The sequence below is a fragment of the Mus caroli genome, unplaced genomic scaffold, assembly GCF_978045245.1.
Source record: "Mus caroli unplaced genomic scaffold, Mus_caroli_1 scaffold_7, whole genome shotgun sequence".
In the NCBI taxonomy this organism is placed as follows: Eukaryota; Metazoa; Chordata; class Mammalia; order Rodentia; family Muridae; genus Mus; species Mus caroli.
Window position 1 is genome coordinate 32,225,387 of NW_028227262.1, and position 18,736 is coordinate 32,244,122.

An 18,736-nucleotide genomic window follows, 5' to 3' on the forward strand; every position below is an offset into this window, starting at 1 on the left:
TATCAATGGTGTTTTGATGTTATTTTTGTTTTCTTTTGTTTTTGAGATAGAGTCTCACTATATAGCCTTAGCTGGCCTGGAAGTAGCTATGTACACCTGGCTGGCCTGAGACTCACAGAGATCTACCTGCCTCTGCCTCCTGAGTGCTGGGATTAAAGTGCACCACCTGGATGGCTCTGCCTATCTATTTTTAAACCAGCACTCAAAGCTATGCACACAACTGCACTCACATGTGCTCACACATATCATGCACACACAAGTTAACAATAAATATAATTATTTAAAAATAAAATAAAATCATAAAATATGAATGCTATCCCTGGTACACATATCGCCTGGTACACTGGATCATTGAAAACTTTAGCTCCACTCAACCCACTGAAGTCATTGCATCCTTTGAAGTGCCAAGCACAAAGAGCAAAGCATTTATGTGATTGCTGATAGTTGACTGGTGGGTGGTCATACAGTGGAGTCCCCCAATAACTGGCTCGCTCTTGGATGTGTATTGGAGACCCCTCTATTCATTTTTCCAAATAAACAACATTTGTACTCTATTCTTATTCTTATGCTTATTAATGTACTTGTAAAGGTCACAGAAACAATAAAAATGGAAGGTTTTCATAAAGCTCGTTGAGGAGGGTCTAGAAGTTAGACAGATCTCTGATAGACAGTGGGACCACAAATAGAATTTTTTAATAAAAGGCAAACATCCAGCTTCTTTCTCACACTCTTGACCTAACAAAGCCATAGAGGCCTGGAGACTTATTTCTCCCACCCGTAGGGCAGAAGGGCCCCCTGCTGGTGGACTGGCCAACAAATCCAAACCCTGATCAGGATGTTCACCCTGCGGCAAGGGCCTATCAACCAGCCCTCTGCGATTTGTTCTTACTGATATACCTTAGTCTGGGGGAAGCACATTCCTCAAAGACCCAGAACCCCCAGTTATGGAGGAGAGACCTGATTTCCGACAATGCTCTTGGACCTATACTATTTCAAACTCCAAGAACTCATCAAAGTTTTGATCAGTCCATCAGTCCCATTTGTACACTCAGTTTCTTTCCAGGGATGTTCATTTCTAAGAGGGTCCCTGGGCCAGCCAGACACCAAGGAGAAGATGAGGAGTGTTCACCAGTGGGAGCACGAGGTCATGTTAAAGTGCTGAAGACTTCTCAATACCCAAAACCTGCATCCCTAAAGGGAGCTTTAATGGCATGGAAAATCGGGAATATCCATGAAAACTGAGCTCAGGGTGAATATTTCAGTGTTTAAGCAAAACCGATTTATTTTCTCTGTCCCAAATGGATGGACACGATTTTGTTTTCATTATTTTGTTCTCAGAGAGTGTTCAGTGAGTGTTCAATGCACTCACTGTAGGCTGTAAGAGTACTGGAGTTGGTGTCTGCTTCTCTCTAGAGGGAACTACTTGGGTTGTGACTACCTCTAACCCGGCTGCAGGCCAGATGTTATAGGGGCATTCCCTCAGTGGTCTGCACCCAGTGTTCTTTCTCACTTCCTCTAATGCCCTATGATTCCACCATGAAAACTATCTCCTTCCCCAACCACCGCACACAGAATCAGGATGTGCACTGACCAAGCTGGCAGGGCATTTGACACTGGGTTAGGAGCCTTAAGCCCTCCTCCTTTGACTGTCTAGGCAGACCCCTCTTAGGGGCTGGGGCTGTTCAAAGTCACCTGTGTTAAATGAGGTCTCTAGAATCTTCCTCAATTCTTTCTATTCATGAGTGCACATCTGTTCCATTCACTAACTCTTTGGTATAAGCCAGTCTCATAGCTCTACTATTGTGATCATGCCATAGCACAAATGGTTGCCATTCAATGTTGGAAAGATTCCTGGCACTTCCACTTACAGTGCATTTAGCTTATAATGGGAAATAGGCCACCATGTACAACTTTGTCTAATCACATGGCAGCCTCAGCTCAGGGAAAAGCCAAAAGGACCATCTCTAACATAGTGTTTTCACTTGTCTCATGCTAGATGGATGGAGTGGAACCCCGGCTTCCCTTTGAGTATTGATGCCAAATGCCACAAGGATCTGCCCCGAGATATCCAGTTTGATAGTGAAAAAGGAGTGGACTTTGTTCTGAACTACTCAAAAGCGTAAGTTTTAGGAACTTCAGGGTATGAGTGGCTCATCTGATTGCTGGGGATGGGAGAGTGCTAGGACTTCAGGGCCTCAAAGAAAGAGCACACCATTCCACCTCAAGTGTCTGGACCAGGCAAGCTGGACTCTTGATCAGAAGGGCAGCCACACACCAAGACAGGAATTGCATTTGCTTATTCTAACTCAGGTGGTGTCTGTATTCATCCCCATTGACTGGGATCCAACTCACAGCCTTAACGAGCCAACCTGAACAGAATTGGCACACAGGAAATGAAGAATACAGCAATGAACTTTTGTGTAAATAAAGATTTTGCTGAGGGATGGGAAATTAAAACATTCCATAGAAGTCCAAGGTTATTGGGGGGAAGGCGGTAAAATGAGTTTAATTCCTTGGCTTGAAGACAAGTTGTAGAGCATATGATAGAAAAGACTCGTATTTGATCTTTCTTATAGTAAGAGCCTTTACAGGCCTTGAGCTGGGGGAGCAGTTCAACTGAACACCATTCCCCATGTGTTTGTTCTACCCAGGCTAGGAGGTAGTCTCTCATCGAACAGTTGCAAGATGACTTATATCTAAACAACCTAGAACCAGAAGTCTTCCAGCACCTACAGCCCCGTGCTTTCAGCTCAAAGCAGGGGCTGTTCTTACTTACAACACTCCATCTCCACTTCCAGTTCACTCCTGTGGCCAGTCTATCGGAAGATGGAGTCCAGGCTAATGCCAGGGGGCAGGTTCCACTGTGACAGTGACTCAGATGACACTGTTGGTCCCATGACTTAGATTCTTGTTCATTTGCCTTACTGACCCCATGAAGTAGGCATATATGTTTATCACTGTTCTGGTGCTGTGAAGAGACACTAAGACCAAGGCAATTCTTATAAAAGAAAGCATTTAATTGGGAGTTTGCTCACAGTCCCAGAGGTTAAGTTCATTATCATCCTGGTGGGGAGCACGGTGGAACTCACGATGCTGGAGAAATATCTCAGAGCTTTACATGCTGAACCACAGGCAGACACAGAGAAAGACCTGGGTCAGGTGTAGGCTTTTGAAACCTCAAAGCTCAACCCCAGGTTCCTCCAACAAGGACGCATCTATTCCAACAAGGCAACATCTCCTGATCCTTTTAATCCTTTCAAATAGGCCCATTCCCTGGTGACTAAGCATTCAAATATAGGAGGAGCCTATGGGGGCCATCCAAGCACCATAGGACATATCGTCCCCTCTGCAGTTGAGGAACTGAGAAGGAATAAGAAGGTTGAGGACCTTGCCTAAAATCCTTTGCTAATAAACAAGAGAGACACTCAACTCTGAGTTACATGTCTGCACTAGAGTTGCTGCAGGATGCTGGCACAACCATGGATACTCTGTCAAAAAGTAGATTCTTTCAAGCACCACACCTAGGTTAGCAAGGACACCCTTGATGTTATACTTTGACTCTTAGAGAACTTTTATACTCATACAAACCTAGAAAACCCTAAACTCTTGAAGCCCAACTGAGCCTTATACTCCCCCAGGAACTTTTAGCACTTCCCAGCACCCAGCACATCCACAGACAAGTCTCAGAAAGAAGGACTTGGCTACCTACACACCAAACAGGCAGCCAGGGCTGAGGACCACAAATCAGTCTGCTCCATCTGGGTGTTTTCACAGCTATTGTTGGTCATTTCTAGGTAAGGAAATCAAGAGTCCAGTGGGTTAAGATAAAGTAATTTACATATATATTCCAACATATAAATAGATAATTTATATATAAACTAACTCTGGTGACCTGAATGAGAAATGACCCTATAGGCTTGGATATTTGAACACTTAGTACCCAGTTGGTGCTGGCTTTAGACGCATGAAGGATGCAAGAATGAAGGGATTGTGGAGTCTCCCTCCATGGCTTTAGAAAGCCACTAAGGCAAGGCACTGTGTGGTAAGGATGTCCCTGTGTGAAGACAAGAGCAAGATGCTCTGAGAGGCTATTGATCAAGCTGTACAAGTGTGGCCTGGGCTGCAGTGGAGACACCAAGAGTTTGGAGATGTCAGAGCTGAGAGATACATACATAGGAGAGCTGCTCACATAGATTGGAATCAGCCAAAGAGATAAATATATGTTGTAGTCAGCAAAGTTGGATGGGAAGAGCCATTTAAGCCCTTTGACAATAGGCATAGGGATAAAGGATTTGGAGTGTGCCCTGCTGGGTTTCAGTCTTGCTTTCATCCAGTATTTCCTCTCTATGCCTGCTTTCCTCTCTTGTGGAATGGTAATGTATATTCTGTGTGGAAGTATGTAGTTTTCTTTTTTTATGGGGGTTATAATTAAGAGATTGCCTAGAGTTGTATAATAGACTTTAACACAGGACTGAGCTTGCAAGACTCTGGGGACATCTGCAGTTGGACTAAAAGATTTTGAATTATGATATGGCACAAACCTACAGGGAACCAGGAGTTGAGTGTGGCTTAAGTGAGAAATGTCTATAGAACAGGCGTGGGTAATATTTGGTGCTCTATTTGGGAAAGTTTAGGAAGGACAGTCTTGCTACAGAAAGAATGCACTAGGGGCAGGTTTTGAAAGTTTAAAGTCTTGCCCCATTTATCATTTGGCTCTGCAAAGGAATGAATGAACACATGCAGAGGTGGGATTCAGAGACATTCCAGAGGGCATAGGCCTGGTCTCTTACACAGCTGGGATGCAATAGGAAGAGCATCTGCCACAGGATAAGTTTTACCCTGGTCCCACAAGGCCAGTACCTACCTTTTGGAACCGCCTGGGCTATCAGGAGGCTCCCGAGTATGAAGTAAAAACACTCTGCAAAGGCGGGCAAGGTGACCTGTCCCCTGGTTTACAGGATGGAGAACCTATTCATCAACCGCTTCATGCACATGTTCCAGTCTTCCTGGCATGACTTTGCTGACTTTGAGAAAATCTTCGTCAAAATCAGCAACACTATTTCTGGTAAGAGGGATCCTGGGGTTCTGTGGACGGGAGGTTTTATTTTTCTGTCCGTGACTTGCAAACATCCAACCCATGCACCCTCAACATCATCTCACCAGAAGTCTTAAGACCATTGGGACTTTTTCTTTACATACATAAATCATTTGTGACTCTTTTGCTCAGACCCGAGGAAGGACTGGGCTACATCAAAGTAATATTGAAGGCTGAAATGATGACTGAGCAATTCTGCTCTTGCAAAAGACTCAAGTGCAGTTCCAAACATCCACACTGGGTGGCTCACAACTACCACTAACTTCAGCTACAGGGAATCCAAAGCCTCTGGTCTTTGGGGACACCTGCGTGCGTGTGTGTGTGCGTGCACACGTGCGCACGCACACACACACACACACTTAATAGTAGTAAAAACTACAGCAATGGGATCCTTAGGACCAAAGTTCATTTGATTGGAGCCCTGGCACTGTCCTGGACAGTAATAGATGGAGAGTCATGACAGCCATCACTCTTTAAGGAGGCAGGAATGGTTGGATAAAGATGCTGACCTCAGCACAAGGGACCAACATTCTCCCCTCTCTTTTCATGCTGGGCTGAAGGACCAGAGACCTTGAGAAGAGCAACTGCCTGGGAGTCTTACTGTTCACTAAGGCATAGCTCTAGGAAAACTAGCTGCATAGCCTGACTCAGCAATGAGTAGGGACACAGCAAGTGGGAATGGCAAGTGAGAAGATCCTGATGCCCACAAAGATTTGTCCTCCTGAAGGATCATGGGATCCTGCCCAGTCATCCTATCTAGAGGGCATTCTCTCCACAGAGCGAGTCAAGAACCACTGGCAGGAGGACCTCATGTTTGGCTACCAGTTCCTGAATGGCTGCAACCCAGTACTCATCAAGCGCTGCACAGCATTGCCCCCGAAGCTCCCAGTGACCACGGAGATGGTGGAGTGCAGCCTAGAGCGGCAGCTCAGTTTAGAACAGGAAGTACAGGTAGACCCGCTTGCTGAAGACCTAGTCTTTCCACAGTAACCACTTCCTGCTGTCCAATGCTTGCTGATCCCCAGACTACTACTGGCTTGTCTGTTTGATTGACCGTGTGAAATCAGTAGTTTCTTCATTTTCCTGGCTGCAGCATCCAGGAGGATCTTGGGCACTGTGCAAGCCATATGCAGTCACAGGAGGGGCTGTATCTACTCAATCCTCACATCTGCAAACACAGTGTCAGTGTTGTGTTCAATGTCCATATCAATAATTCCGTGGCATTCCCTGTGATAGGTGTGTTCTATACATGGTCACCCAACTGTCACCTGCTTTGCAAAGGTGAGGAAACTGGAGAAAGAAGTAGACTTTGTGTAGGTAGAATTTATTGCTAATTAGAAACATAGGCACTACCTGTCCCTCACACTTTCCCAAGCCAGTCTCTCCTGGCTTTCACTTGCAGGCTCAAGCCCTCATCCCCAGTTCCAAGACTGATCTTGTCTTGAGTCGGATAGAGTTCAAACCAAATCGGCTTGCATCTGATGGGATCTGCCAGGCATTCCCATGCAAGATTTTATTTTGCTTGCTGAGAATCCCAACAACAACCCTCAGCATACTGTCTTCTCCATTTCCCCATTGCAGCCAGCACCACTGGGCCTCCATCTCAGGCTGTTCATGCAACCTCTGTTGCCTCTGTTCAGCCTGTCTAGGTACCCAGTCCACATGGAAACTCCAAACACATACCATTCAGGCCTAACTTCCTGCCTACATGACTTTGGGGGTTACCTAACCAACTGAAGTTGGGGTCCTGATCCACGTGGGAAGTCCTTCCCCACTCATCAGGACCTTCATGGGATCTGGCATATTTCTAGGCATGCAGCCAGCCAGCAACAACAATAACAACTCCTTACACCCACCCATACACAGAAACAAGCACATCTTGGAACTGAGAGGGACCTCAACCACCACAACTGCCCCTAGCTATCCAGAAGTAGGACTTCGCCTGTTCTCCAAGACAAGGCAACATCTTCTTACTGGCAAGCCCCCTACCCAACTCCAGGGGAGGTGGCTTATGGGTTATCTTCACTTTGAGCTGACCCATCAAACACATGATAGTGATGATGTTCTGCTGTGGTTTAGATCATGAGGCAATAATCTAACAATCTAACAGCCACTCCTGATTAGACTCATACTACCTTGTCTCTTATACTGTCCCCAACTAACACACCAGAACAGTTCACAGGGCCCTCCATCATTCTTGACACCTTTCTTTGACAACCTCAGTGACATATTTTGCTTTGTTTTCAGTATTGAGAAGTGGCCCCAGAGCCTCGCACGACTTAGCAAGCTCTCTTCCACTGAGCTACATTACCAACTCCTAAATATTTTTAAAAATCTTTTCCAGTGAAATTTGGTTTTGGAACATGAATAGAAGAACCTTTCAAGGACCCTGTTTTACCCCCATAAATGCAGAGGGTAGCCCCCACCCCTCCCATCTCTTCCTTTCCAGGAGAACCCTCTCCTGGATGACAATGGCTAGTTTGCCCAGTGTTGAACTTGATCTAAATGAAGTCCTCCAGCTGCATCTGCATGTCTGACTTCTCCCTCTCGCCTCATCAAACCACCCTCAGAGAGGTCTTTCCACTTCTTTCCTGAGCATTAAGCAGCTTTCAGGCACAATGAACCTGAGTCAGTCATGACCAGTCTTTCATCTTAGCTTTGAAAATATTAGAAAGTAGAAAATAAATATATAAACTGGCTTTGGAGCTGGAGAACCAGACCCATGCATTCTGAATTCCACTTGTACCCAAAGTTTTAGGGTAAAAGCCTGGCTTTTTGGTTTGGCCACCCAGCCCCATACACAAACAAAAGAGATAGGTAGCAAGGGAAAAAACAGAGAGAGATTTAATCAATATGGACACACAGGGAGGAAGAGATAATGAGGTCCAGTGACCCCCTAAATCCATCTTGGGGCACTGTCATGAGTTTTAAGTTTAAATAGAGGAAGTTCTGGGTTAGGGGACAAGATGTGGCTAAATAAGAGGTACCAGTCTTTTTTTTTTTTTTTTAACCTATTTTTTGGTACTGCAACTAGTCCAAACAAGTCTTCATTACTGATTGAACATACAGATCTAGTTTCCACAAGATTACTTCTGCCCCAGGCTCTGTAGTATTGCTATCCTGGTACAAGTGTGTCTGTGTGTGTGTGTCTGTCTGTTTGTCTGTCCTGATAGGTGTTACCTGTTTACCTGTTTCTGGGACAGTGTGACATATTTTAAATTTTTGCAGCAAATATTTTGGTTCAAATAAACCTGTGAACCATGAAGGACGAAGCTCAGAACTTTTATTCTGTTCCATATGATACATGAATGGATCGCTGCAGAAACATCGCTGTGTTGGATGTAAATGTAAAATATACTATGTTAATATACTGCAGGAGAGAATGAGGACTTACCTTTGATCCTTGGCCTTGAAGAGAGAGGAAAGTAAGTTAGACAGACTCCTCCAGTGATCAGCAGGCTGACTTGCAGAGTCTGCAGGGGTGTGACAGAGGCAGGGGTAGCAGGCTGTCGTCCTGAATTTAGTTACTACATGGTCCACTCTTAGTAAAACAATTTCTAGTGTTTGTTATACACCAAGTTACAGGGAAGGTGCGTGCATGTGGGTGCGGTGCGCATGTCCTGAAGACCGTCAGTCACATCCCACCCCTGGCCTGGCTCCCGGGTCTGTTTCTGCTTCAAGTAGCTTGAATATATTTGGCTGCCTCCTGCAGGAAGGGAACATTTTCATCGTTGATTACGAGCTACTGGATGGCATCGATGCTAACAAAACTGACCCCTGTACACACCAGTTCCTGGCTGCCCCCATCTGCCTGCTATATAAGAACCTAGCCAACAAGATTGTGCCCATTGCCATCCAGGTAGGTGGCTGCTCAGCTCCAGCCCTTCTGTACGACTTGTACCTCTAGGGCTGGGTGTGTGGGGCAGGGTGGGGGGATTCTGGGGCAGCACCATCCACTCCACTGAGGGGCACCAGAAGCTCTCACTCCATCCAGCTTTCTCTGGGATGGGGGAGAAAAATGAGCTACTGGGGCTCGCTGCTGCCCTGAGAAGGCTGTCCACACCACAAGAGGCAGACAGTGCCTTTCCCAGGTACCTTTGAGACATTCCCTACTGAGGTTAAGCACTGGGGAGGGCTTGTCCTGCAGTGACCTGCTTTTCCTCCTACCCACCTCCTGACGACTGTTTCCAAATTAGCATGCCCACACAAGCCAGACGGGTGAAGCTAGGGGTGAAGTTGCAAACAGAAGCCACTGAGCTGTGTCGGAGACCTCACCAGTCCTAGAACATTGTCTTCCATACAAGTAGATTCTTGCAGCCCTGAGGACAGTGGAGGGCCTCGGGAGCAGTCTCATGGGGATGAAAAGTCTGTGACACTGGGTAATGGGAATAATATCAGTGATATGCAGGTCTCTACACAGTCCAAAAGCCTTTGCCTGGGAAAGCTTAGAAATCCTGAAACCTGCTGTATGTTAAGTGCCTAAGAACAGACACTACGCTTGATCTTGGTCAAAAGACCAAGAAGCGGTAAAACTGTGACACATTTTAAATTTTCCAGCAAATGTATTAGTTTCAAATAGACCTCTGAACCAGAGGAGAAGTCATTTAGAGCTTTTGTTCTGTTCAATATGGTTCCCGAATGGGTCACTGCAGAAACATCTCTGCGTTGAATGTAGATATAAAATACCTGTCTCAGACCTGGAGGAGGGACTTGGCACATAAACAAGCGTGTGTATCGCTGACATCCTAAATATTCTGGATCCTGGAGCATATGATCATTGGGTCTCACACAGTATCTGTCTCCATTTGTGTAACTGCCACCTTATTGCTCTCAACCATCTTACCCAGGCAAGGAGACTAAGTGCCCATAGTAAGCCAGCCACAGAGCTGAGATTCAAGCTAACTGTCTCAAGCCTGAAGTTTAGCTTATGTTTATAATCCCAGGCTATCAGTTCAAGGCCAGCCTGGGCTACAGAGTGGTGCCCAGTGTCCATTTGTTTAATTAATTAATTAATTAATTAATCAAATCAGTTAGCTGCATATCTATACCCCCATCCCTCTGCACTCCAGGAGTCCTGAGCCTATTATCAGAGAAAGCTCTATGTGTAAGAAGCTGAAGCATCAAAATGAAAGCACAGGGGATGTGGGAAATCACCGCTGGAAGATGCCAGGAGAGGGATGGATTACCACTTACAGGTGTTCTGAAATAGCATGTCCCAGACATGTATTTATTAGGCTAGAGGCCTGGCTCAAATCTCAGCTCTTTCCATTGTTAGCAGGAAGTAGGCATTGGATAAGCCACAGGACATGGTTAACCCTTTCTCTATAGCTGCCCAGGAGAATTAATGCAGCCCAGGGCAATGGTAGCTGCAGTTACTGGGACAACCCTTGAGCAGGGCCCACAGCTGCTGTAATGGTGGATTCTACGCTGGGCTGTAAGAAGGCCCATGGGTCTCCGTGTTGAGGCTGGCAAGGCCAGGACAATTGAAGCAGTGCTGAGAGGTTCTCTGCCAAGACTGAACTGAACCAGCCTTTTTGAGGATCAACAGAGCATCATGTTAGAGGATGGAGATCATGGCTCTGGCTTGGGTGTGAGGCTGCAGACAGACAGAACATAGGCGAGGTTGAGGGGATGGGACCGTGTCCAAAGCAGGAAACACTGCAGCGCTGTGCACCTTCAAAGAGGACTGCATCCGCTCTCAGCTGACTTGGCCCTTCCCAGGGCTAGTACCAAAGCAGAAAAGCAAAACATGGAATATGGATGATATCAGCTCATTTATGCAAAAATGAATGCAGGAACACATGCCACAAACCATATGCTTTACATGGGTAGACATTGATGTTGGCTTGGTGAGACACAGGACACAGGGTCACCAGGCTGCATACAGAACAGGTTGGAGATAGTAAGGATAGGTCTAAGTTCCTCATAATAAGGTTCTGTTTATGAAAATTAAACACAAATACACACATATGCAAAGACCTAGGGAAGCAGCGACCTCTTGTGGCTGGACAAGAGGTACATTCTCACTAGTTCTTGGACTCTTCTGTAAATGCCGGAGTAGTTTACAATAATAAGCATATATTATTTTCTACTCAGAAACAAAAGATGGCCTCCTTCGAAAGCATTTAAAATAATGCAAACACGTTGTCCTAGGCATATTCTAGAAGAGCTGGGACAAGAACAAGTCTAGAGGTGTGGGAGGAGGTGCGGCAGGCCATGTATAAATGCTCACCACGGGAGCCCCTGTGTGACATGGTCAGAGAGGAAGGAACTGCAGGGTGATGGAGTTACAGCAGGCAGAGCAACAGAGCAACCTTACTTAGCTCCAGACCTCTGTGTGGCCTGGAGAGAGGCTGAGTCACTCAGAACCTCATTTTCTCTCTTTGCAAAATAAGAAGGATGAGGAAGAACTGTCAGTCAGGCCGTGATGAGGATTTAGTGATGACACATACATCAAACCTTAGGACACAGCAGAAGGTCTCTTGACTCAGTGTCTGAGGATGCCTGAGTAGGACAGGTGGCCCTTGTGCTCTAGGAAGCAGGCCACAGGGTGGCTGTCTGTGGGCCACACAGCTATGGAAACAGAGTGATCACTGGGAGGAGCAGTCCTCTGAGAACCTTACTCACTAGGACCGTCTGGAAACGGCAAGCATGATGCCCTGTGAGGACACGTGTGCCGACTTCTGACTTAAACCTGATCATTTAAGTAATCTGAAATTCTCTCCTAAAGGTAGAGGACGAATCCTTTAGCGAACAAGTGAGAAGAATACTGTGAGGGTCAGTAGTGGCTCCCTGGCCTCCTTGTTCATCCTCAGGCGGTAGGGGAGAGCTGCTTCCCTAGTAGTCCTGTCGTCTCCCCAACGGCACAGTGGCTTAGGAGGCTTAGTACTCCTTGCTCTGGTGTTCTTGAGACGCAGCTAATCCAGACCAAGACCCGGTGTTAATTTCAAGTGTCTATAATCCAAAGACGTAGAAGAAGAGTAAAAGAATGAAATCTGCCAGGACTATTTCAGAATGGTTTCATGTTGTAGAGAAGTGGGTGAGGTAAATATTTACCTTGGGGTTGCATATTTCCTTTTTCTTTTAAAAAATATGGCTGACTAAAAAAATATAATTTAAAAAAGGTGGCCTCCTGGAAATTTGAATTTGTGTTGCTTGCATTATATTTCTATTGGCTAGTGCTACTTTGGATGGAGAGACAAATCAGAAAGGTGCTTATAACCTCTCTAATGAAAACAATTTACGGAAGGGAGAGTTATTTTGGTGCTCAGTTTAAGGGAATACAGTCCATCGCAGAAAGTGAGGCGTGGCTCTAGAAATAGGAAGTGGTTCCATTCATAATCAGGAAGCAAATAGACAGGAAGTGGGGCCAGTCTGTGGACCTCCAAGCCCAAGGCTCCTGCTCCTAAAAGTTCCAAACCTTCCAAAACAGCACTGCCAGCTAGCGATCAAGTGTTCAAACACACGAGCCTACCGGGACATCACAGTTAAACCGCAAAAACCATCTTCCAGGTTAGTTAGCGGGATGCAGCTAAGTCTGCTCAGGGGCCTTACTTTCTGGCTTTAAAGAAATGAGTTTTTAAAGGACAGATAACAAATTTCTTTACATTTTAGAGAAAAATCACTTGGCCCAAGCAAGGAAACTGGAAGGGCAAAGGCAAGCTGGGCCCCTGGGTACCTGGTTTCTGAGTTAGGGCTCAGAGCAAAAGGGAACTGGGCAGCATGAGGCCCCAGCCTTGGTCCAGAAGGAGCACAGCACTCAAGGTCAGGGTATCTGTCAGAGAGGAGGATGGAGGGCGCTGCTGAGCAGAAGTGGTAAGCGGGAGGATGCCAGGCTCTGGGGAGGGCCGAGAAGGAAAGCACAGACCCTTGCAGCTGCTCGCTCCTTCCCTGAGGTCTGTACCACTGTCCTCAAGTTACAGACAAGGAACCTACAGCTCACAAACAGGTCAAAGGACATGTCACCGGGGCCCTCCACCACTCCCCACGCGCTGTTAGTGATCTGAAAGTCATGGCCGGTTGATGTGTGCATTCTTGTGGAACTTCCCCAGAGTTCTCCCACAGCTACCAAGGAGGAGAAGTAAAGTGCAATATTCTCTTTCTCTAACGCACCAGCTCAACCAAACCCCTGGAGAGAGTAACCCAATCTTCCTCCCTACGGATTCAAAATACGACTGGCTTTTGGCCAAAATCTGGGTGCGCTCCAGTGACTTCCACGTCCATCAAACCATCACCCACCTTCTGCGCACGCATCTGGTGTCTGAGGTGTTTGGTATCGCCATGTACCGCCAGCTGCCTGCTGTGCACCCCCTTTTCAAGGTACAGCCAGCCAGGGCTCCACCTACAAGGAAAGAGTATCTAGGGGAGTAGCTGGCATCCCAGGCTGGGTGCGGACAGGGTGGTGATAGCTAGGAGTAGGTTGCAAAGAGGGGCCTAGGACAGACATTCAAGGGCCAAGTCACAGTAGTCTGTCACAGCCCTGCTGTCCAGAAAGCAGAGTTTAAAAGGGCAGTTACGTCACTTTCCTTCTCTTCCCAAATGCTGCCAGCACTTGATTATTGGGTCAACTACAGGCTAAAAAATGACTCCTGCTAAGCCAGGTGATGGTGGTGGTGGCACATGTCATTAAAAATGCCAGCACTTGGGAGGCAGAGGCAGACAGATCTCTGAGTTCAAGGCTAGCCTGGTCTACAGACTGAGTTCTGGTACAGCCAGGGATATATACATAAAGGAACTCTTTGTCTAGAAAAAAAAAAAACATAAAACAAAAAAGAAAAGAAGAGATCTGGTGCTTTGCTCTCTTCGTTGTAAATTAGATCAAAGCAGGACTTCTGCCTTAGAGAATGATGACCAGGATCAGTTCCTAGTGTAATAAGAGACAAGCACCAGGGCCCTTACTCCTCAGCATCACAGTGGTGGCCACAGGCCTTCTATAGCTACAGGGCAGGAAGGTCTCTACATAGAGACCTTTCACTTCCTCTCTGGGGCCAGCATGACCCCGCACTGTGGGCTGGCCTGGACTGGGCTGGGAGTGCTGAGTGAGCATGGAGACCCTCAGTGAGATTTCTCCTCCATCCAGCTGCTGGTAGCCCATGTGAGGTTCACCATTGCTATCAACACTAAGGCCCGGGAACAGCTTATCTGCGAGTATGGCCTTTTTGACAAGGTGAGTGCCCTCTCTTCATGTGGAGCCTGGCATCCCAGGGTGTGTGTGAACAGGGTGCGTGTGATAAGCTCTGCCTTGTGGCTCCATCCCTATCTGAGGTCTGAAAAGTGTGAGAAACTCTGGTCCTTCCACCACCACTGCCAGCTCTCCCCCTCCCTGTGTTTTCTCTCTGTCGCCTTTTTATGTATCCTGTCCAGTTTCAGTGTCTGAGCCTCCTCCACACAAGCCACTAACCTCTACCTTACAAAACATCTGTGACTTCTCCCATACTACCATATCCCTGTCACCCTGCCTGTGGCCTTCAAGGTATTTGAACAGAACTGCCCAATAATTGCCTACCCATGTCCTTGATGTTCCCAGTTCTTCAAAGCTGATTGGATGCCCAAAGCTATGTTCTGCACAAAATCCTGTTCTGTTTGCAGCTATACAGTGTCCGGTGCATGTCACCCCATCATGGGAGTGGGAGCGTGACCTACTTAAAGCTGAACAGCTCTCCCACTCCACCTCACAGGACAGACTGGCCTCTCTATGCCCAGCCACCCACTGGCCTCCAAGTCCCTCACAGATGAATCTACAGTATGGATATGGACAGCTTTTGGGGAAAGCAACCAAACTCAGGCTCTCTGCTCTCTTACCAGGCCAATGCCACCGGGGGTGGAGGGCACGTGCAGATGGTGCAGAGGGCTGTCCAGGACCTGACCTATTCCTCCCTGTGTTTCCCGGAGGCCATCAAGGCCCGGGGCATGGACAGCACGGAGGACATCCCCTTCTACTTCTATCGTGATGATGGACTGCTTGTGTGGGAGGCTATCCAGTCGTGAGTGTGACCGGGTTCTGTGGGAAGGGGAAACCCTAAAGAAGAGTATGATGAGGCAAGCTTGCTCCTGGGTTGGCTGCTGATGGAGGGAAGGGGCAGAGTCAGACATTGAGAACTGATGGGACTGGGAGAGGGACCTGCTGGAGGCCCACTCCTGATAGCCCCCTGACCCAGGTTCACAATGGAGGTGGTGAGCATCTACTATGAGACTGACCAGGTGGTGGAGGAGGACCAGGAACTGCAGGACTTCGTGAAGGATGTTTACGTGTACGGCATGCGGGGCAAAAAGGCCTCAGGTAGGCTACCACGATTCCCTGCTTCTGACACAGGGCATGTGTGCATCTCCAGGTCATGAGGAACAGAAAGAAGGCAGGTGGCTCTGTTCTCGGGTACCCACCAGTCTCAGAGCTTCCCTCGGAGCATCCAGCCTCCCTTTCTCTGAGCGTCTTGCTAAGTGTGCGTGGGGAGCTAAGATAGAGGCAGAGGTGGGTGTCCCTCACAGAGATGAGCTCACAGTCGGTGGCTCTGTCTTAGGTTTCCCCAAGTCCATCAAGAGCAGGGAGAAGCTGTCCGAGTACCTTACGGTGGTGATCTTCACGGCCTCTGCCCAGCATGCAGCTGTAAACTTCGGCCAGGTAGGCCAGGCTAGCCCTTTCTAGGGGAGAGCTGTCTTAGGTACCTCACATTGGGAACCACCTCCAACTCCACACCCCTGGCCCAGGATCTTGCCCTACTGGCCCTCCCATCCCCATGCAGCCTCTGAGCCTGGAACCAGCAGCAGCAGGCATGAATTCTGCCTGCACAACTGAGGCACCCACCAGGCTGGGGCAGTTGGAAGTCCTGGAAAATGAGGGAAAGGGTCTGAGGAGGGAGGTCTGGGGACCCTGGAAGAAAGGCAAGGTGGGTAACAAAGGAGGGGGACACTAGTGGTATGGTGACATGTCAAAGATGTGGCCTGGGAAACAAGGAAAGGAGAGAGCCAAGACAGGTGCAGTGGGGACATCAGAGAGGTGGGTGGTGTCCATAGGGAGGGGTGGAGCCTGCTGAGCTCCCTATGAACCAAGGAAAAGCAGGCCTTTGGATCCGAGGTGGGCACCCACGCTGTTGATGTTGCTCTCACAGTATGACTGGTGCTCCTGGATCCCCAACGCTCCTCCAACTATGCGGGCCCCACCACCCACGGCCAAGGGTGTGGTCACCATCGAGCAGATCGTGGATACTCTACCAGACCGTGGCCGATCATGTTGGCATCTAGGTGCAGTGTGGGCCTTGAGCCAGTTTCAAGAAAATGAGGTGAGACCAGGCACTGCCAGAAACACCGTAGAACACTCTAGTTTTAACCCATTCTCCAGCTCACGGCTTTGGGGCTCTGACTCAAGCTAGAAACCTGCAGCCTGGAATCCTGATTTCTAAGGTGGAGCTATTAGGAGCTGGGGGTGGGGTTACTCCACCCCAGGTCCTCAACCTGGGCCTGAGCCCTGGGCAGGATGGCAGTGGGAGGCACAGGCTCTGCTCCGAGTCACCAGAGGGGTGTGTGTGTGTGTGTGTGTGTGCTATCACCCTGTACCCCATACTCAGTTGACAAATCTATTCCACATTGTTTCCTGACTCCCCACAAGGAGAATTAGAGCTTCCTAGTTTCACCTAGGTATGCTTAGGGATCCTTCACAGCTATGCTAAGTGCAGGTCTTGGTGGAATCAGCCCTTTGCAATGTCACAGCGCTGTTCCTATCAAAGCACCTTCAGCTTGTCCCAGACCTGCTAATGTGCTGGTTCTATGCTCAGTATGACCAGAGGAGTCGTTCCTAGGAGATCAATTTCCTGGTCAAAGGATGTCAAGTCTGACTTAACTTCTCCAAACTACACCCCAGATCTCCCACCCCCTTCCAGCCACTGAACACTTTGCAGACATTGGTGTAAGCACATTTCCCTGCAGGATGACCACCCTCTACCTCTCCATGCCCAGGACCCCTGCCGGTCTCACGCCTTAAAGGAAGATGAGAAAGACAAAAGGGCAGGCCAGCAGGACCCTGTGGCCACAGAACTTCAGAGCTGGGAGCTTCCAGGTTCCCTTGCACCTCACCTTGTCTAAAAAAAAAAACACCTGGCAACAAGGAAGTAACTTCCTTTCAAATCTCCAGCCCTTGGCTTCTCATAGGGCAGAGGAGACAGCATTTGCATAATCTAAGTTTTAAAAAAGAAACAAACTTAATTTGCATACTTATGAGATCTAAGTGTGATATGTGTATGCATTGGTGCTGCTCAGTTATGGCATCTGATCTATCACCTCAAACAAGTTACTTCCTTGTGTAACATTCAGAATCTTCTAGTTTAGAGATATATACTACAGCATTAACTATTTACCCTACCATGCTGTAGAACATTACTTAGGCCTCCTTTGAATATACTAATTTGCCATTTTTCCTCCTCTGTGGTAACTTCTTTGAGATGACCAGGCAGGACTGACTTGCTGTTTTAGATAGGGTCTCACTATGTAGCCCTGGCTGGCCTGGAACTCTCAGGCTAGCGTTTGCCTCCCAAATGCTGAGAGTAAAGACATGTATGTGCCACTGCACCTGTTGAGACAGCAGTTTTTAGTATCCTGTATATGGTATTTGCATCTGCTTCTTTCCTGGTTCATCTAAGTTCCAAAGACAGGATTTTGTATGGCCACGTAGTGGTTCCATCGCACATTCTCAGTGGGTAGCACTGGTGGTAGAGTTGAGTAGGTCCTCTTCCTCCTCCTTCCCTCCTCCTCCTTCCCCCAAAGGAAGCCTCTTAGAGTTAGACAAGGCCTATCGGTCTATAAGGTACCCTTTTAAACTATCTTTCCATGTCTGTCGCAGCTGTTTCTGGGCATGTACCCAGAGGAACATTTCATTGAGAAGCCAGTGAAGGAAGCCATGATCCGATTCCGCAAGAACCTGGAGGCCATCGTCAGCGTGATCGCCGAGCGCAATAAGAACAAAAAGCTCCCCTACTACTACCTGTCACCAGACAGGATTCCCAACAGTGTAGCCATCTAAGGCCTTGCCTGCCTACCCCAGCAGCTCTCTGGGAAGGCCAGGGGCTTTATTAGTCAGATCCCAGCTTGCCTGGCAGGCTGTGGGTCGATCTTCCTGCAGCTGGTGCCTCTTCCAAGCTCAAAGTGCTGCTCTTGGGCCTAGGTGGTCTGGTTGTAAACTGAAGGCTGTTGTAGGATGGGGAGACATCACAGAGCCTCAGCACGTGCTACTTCTTCCTGTCTTCAGTGGACACAGTTGAGGAACCTCCCAGGCAGGGCAGAGATGTGCAGCTGTGTTCCCCCAGCCCAGCTCAGTGCCTCTTCACTCGGTAGCAACAGTGCATCAGAATAAGTGACAACTGTTCTGGCTGGGTCAGAGGTACTTTATTCTATTTATGCTTCCTCCAATTGCTTGCATAGTGTAGGTGCTTAGAGAAAGTTCTTGGATTAAGAGGTTGTTTTAAAATAAACTTCATTTAAAACAGGTGTCATACCACATGCTGCGGTCCAGTCACCCCCACCCCCACCCCCACCAAAAATCACTGTTCTCTTTCGATCATCAATAAAAAAGCTGGTCTCCTACCTCCTCCAACTGACAAGGTCTTTGCCCCCACTCCACACCAGTGGCCCTTTCTGCTTTTGTAAACAATATAG

At 47.8% G+C, this 18,736-nt stretch overlaps 1 protein-coding gene across 1 annotated transcript in view; it reads left to right on the top strand.

The window, feature by feature from the left end:
• Alox5 (arachidonate 5-lipoxygenase) overlaps nucleotides 1-18,592 on the top strand; it is a 47,539-nt gene extending 28,947 nt beyond the window's left edge. Inside the window, exons 4-14 of the mRNA XM_021165878.3 lie at nucleotides 1,997-2,119; nucleotides 4,959-5,065; nucleotides 5,874-6,046; nucleotides 8,808-8,954; nucleotides 13,211-13,414; nucleotides 14,175-14,261; nucleotides 14,900-15,078; nucleotides 15,253-15,374; nucleotides 15,613-15,713; nucleotides 16,201-16,371; nucleotides 17,925-18,592. Of these exons, the coding sequence (XP_021021537.1) occupies nucleotides 1,997-2,119; nucleotides 4,959-5,065; nucleotides 5,874-6,046; nucleotides 8,808-8,954; nucleotides 13,211-13,414; nucleotides 14,175-14,261; nucleotides 14,900-15,078; nucleotides 15,253-15,374; nucleotides 15,613-15,713; nucleotides 16,201-16,371; nucleotides 17,925-18,104 (1,594 nt within the window). The 3' untranslated portion in view covers nucleotides 18,105-18,592. The remainder of the gene's footprint in view (nucleotides 1-1,996; nucleotides 2,120-4,958; nucleotides 5,066-5,873; nucleotides 6,047-8,807; nucleotides 8,955-13,210; nucleotides 13,415-14,174; nucleotides 14,262-14,899; nucleotides 15,079-15,252; nucleotides 15,375-15,612; nucleotides 15,714-16,200; nucleotides 16,372-17,924) is intronic.
• Nucleotides 18,593-18,736: the final 144 nt, after the last annotated feature.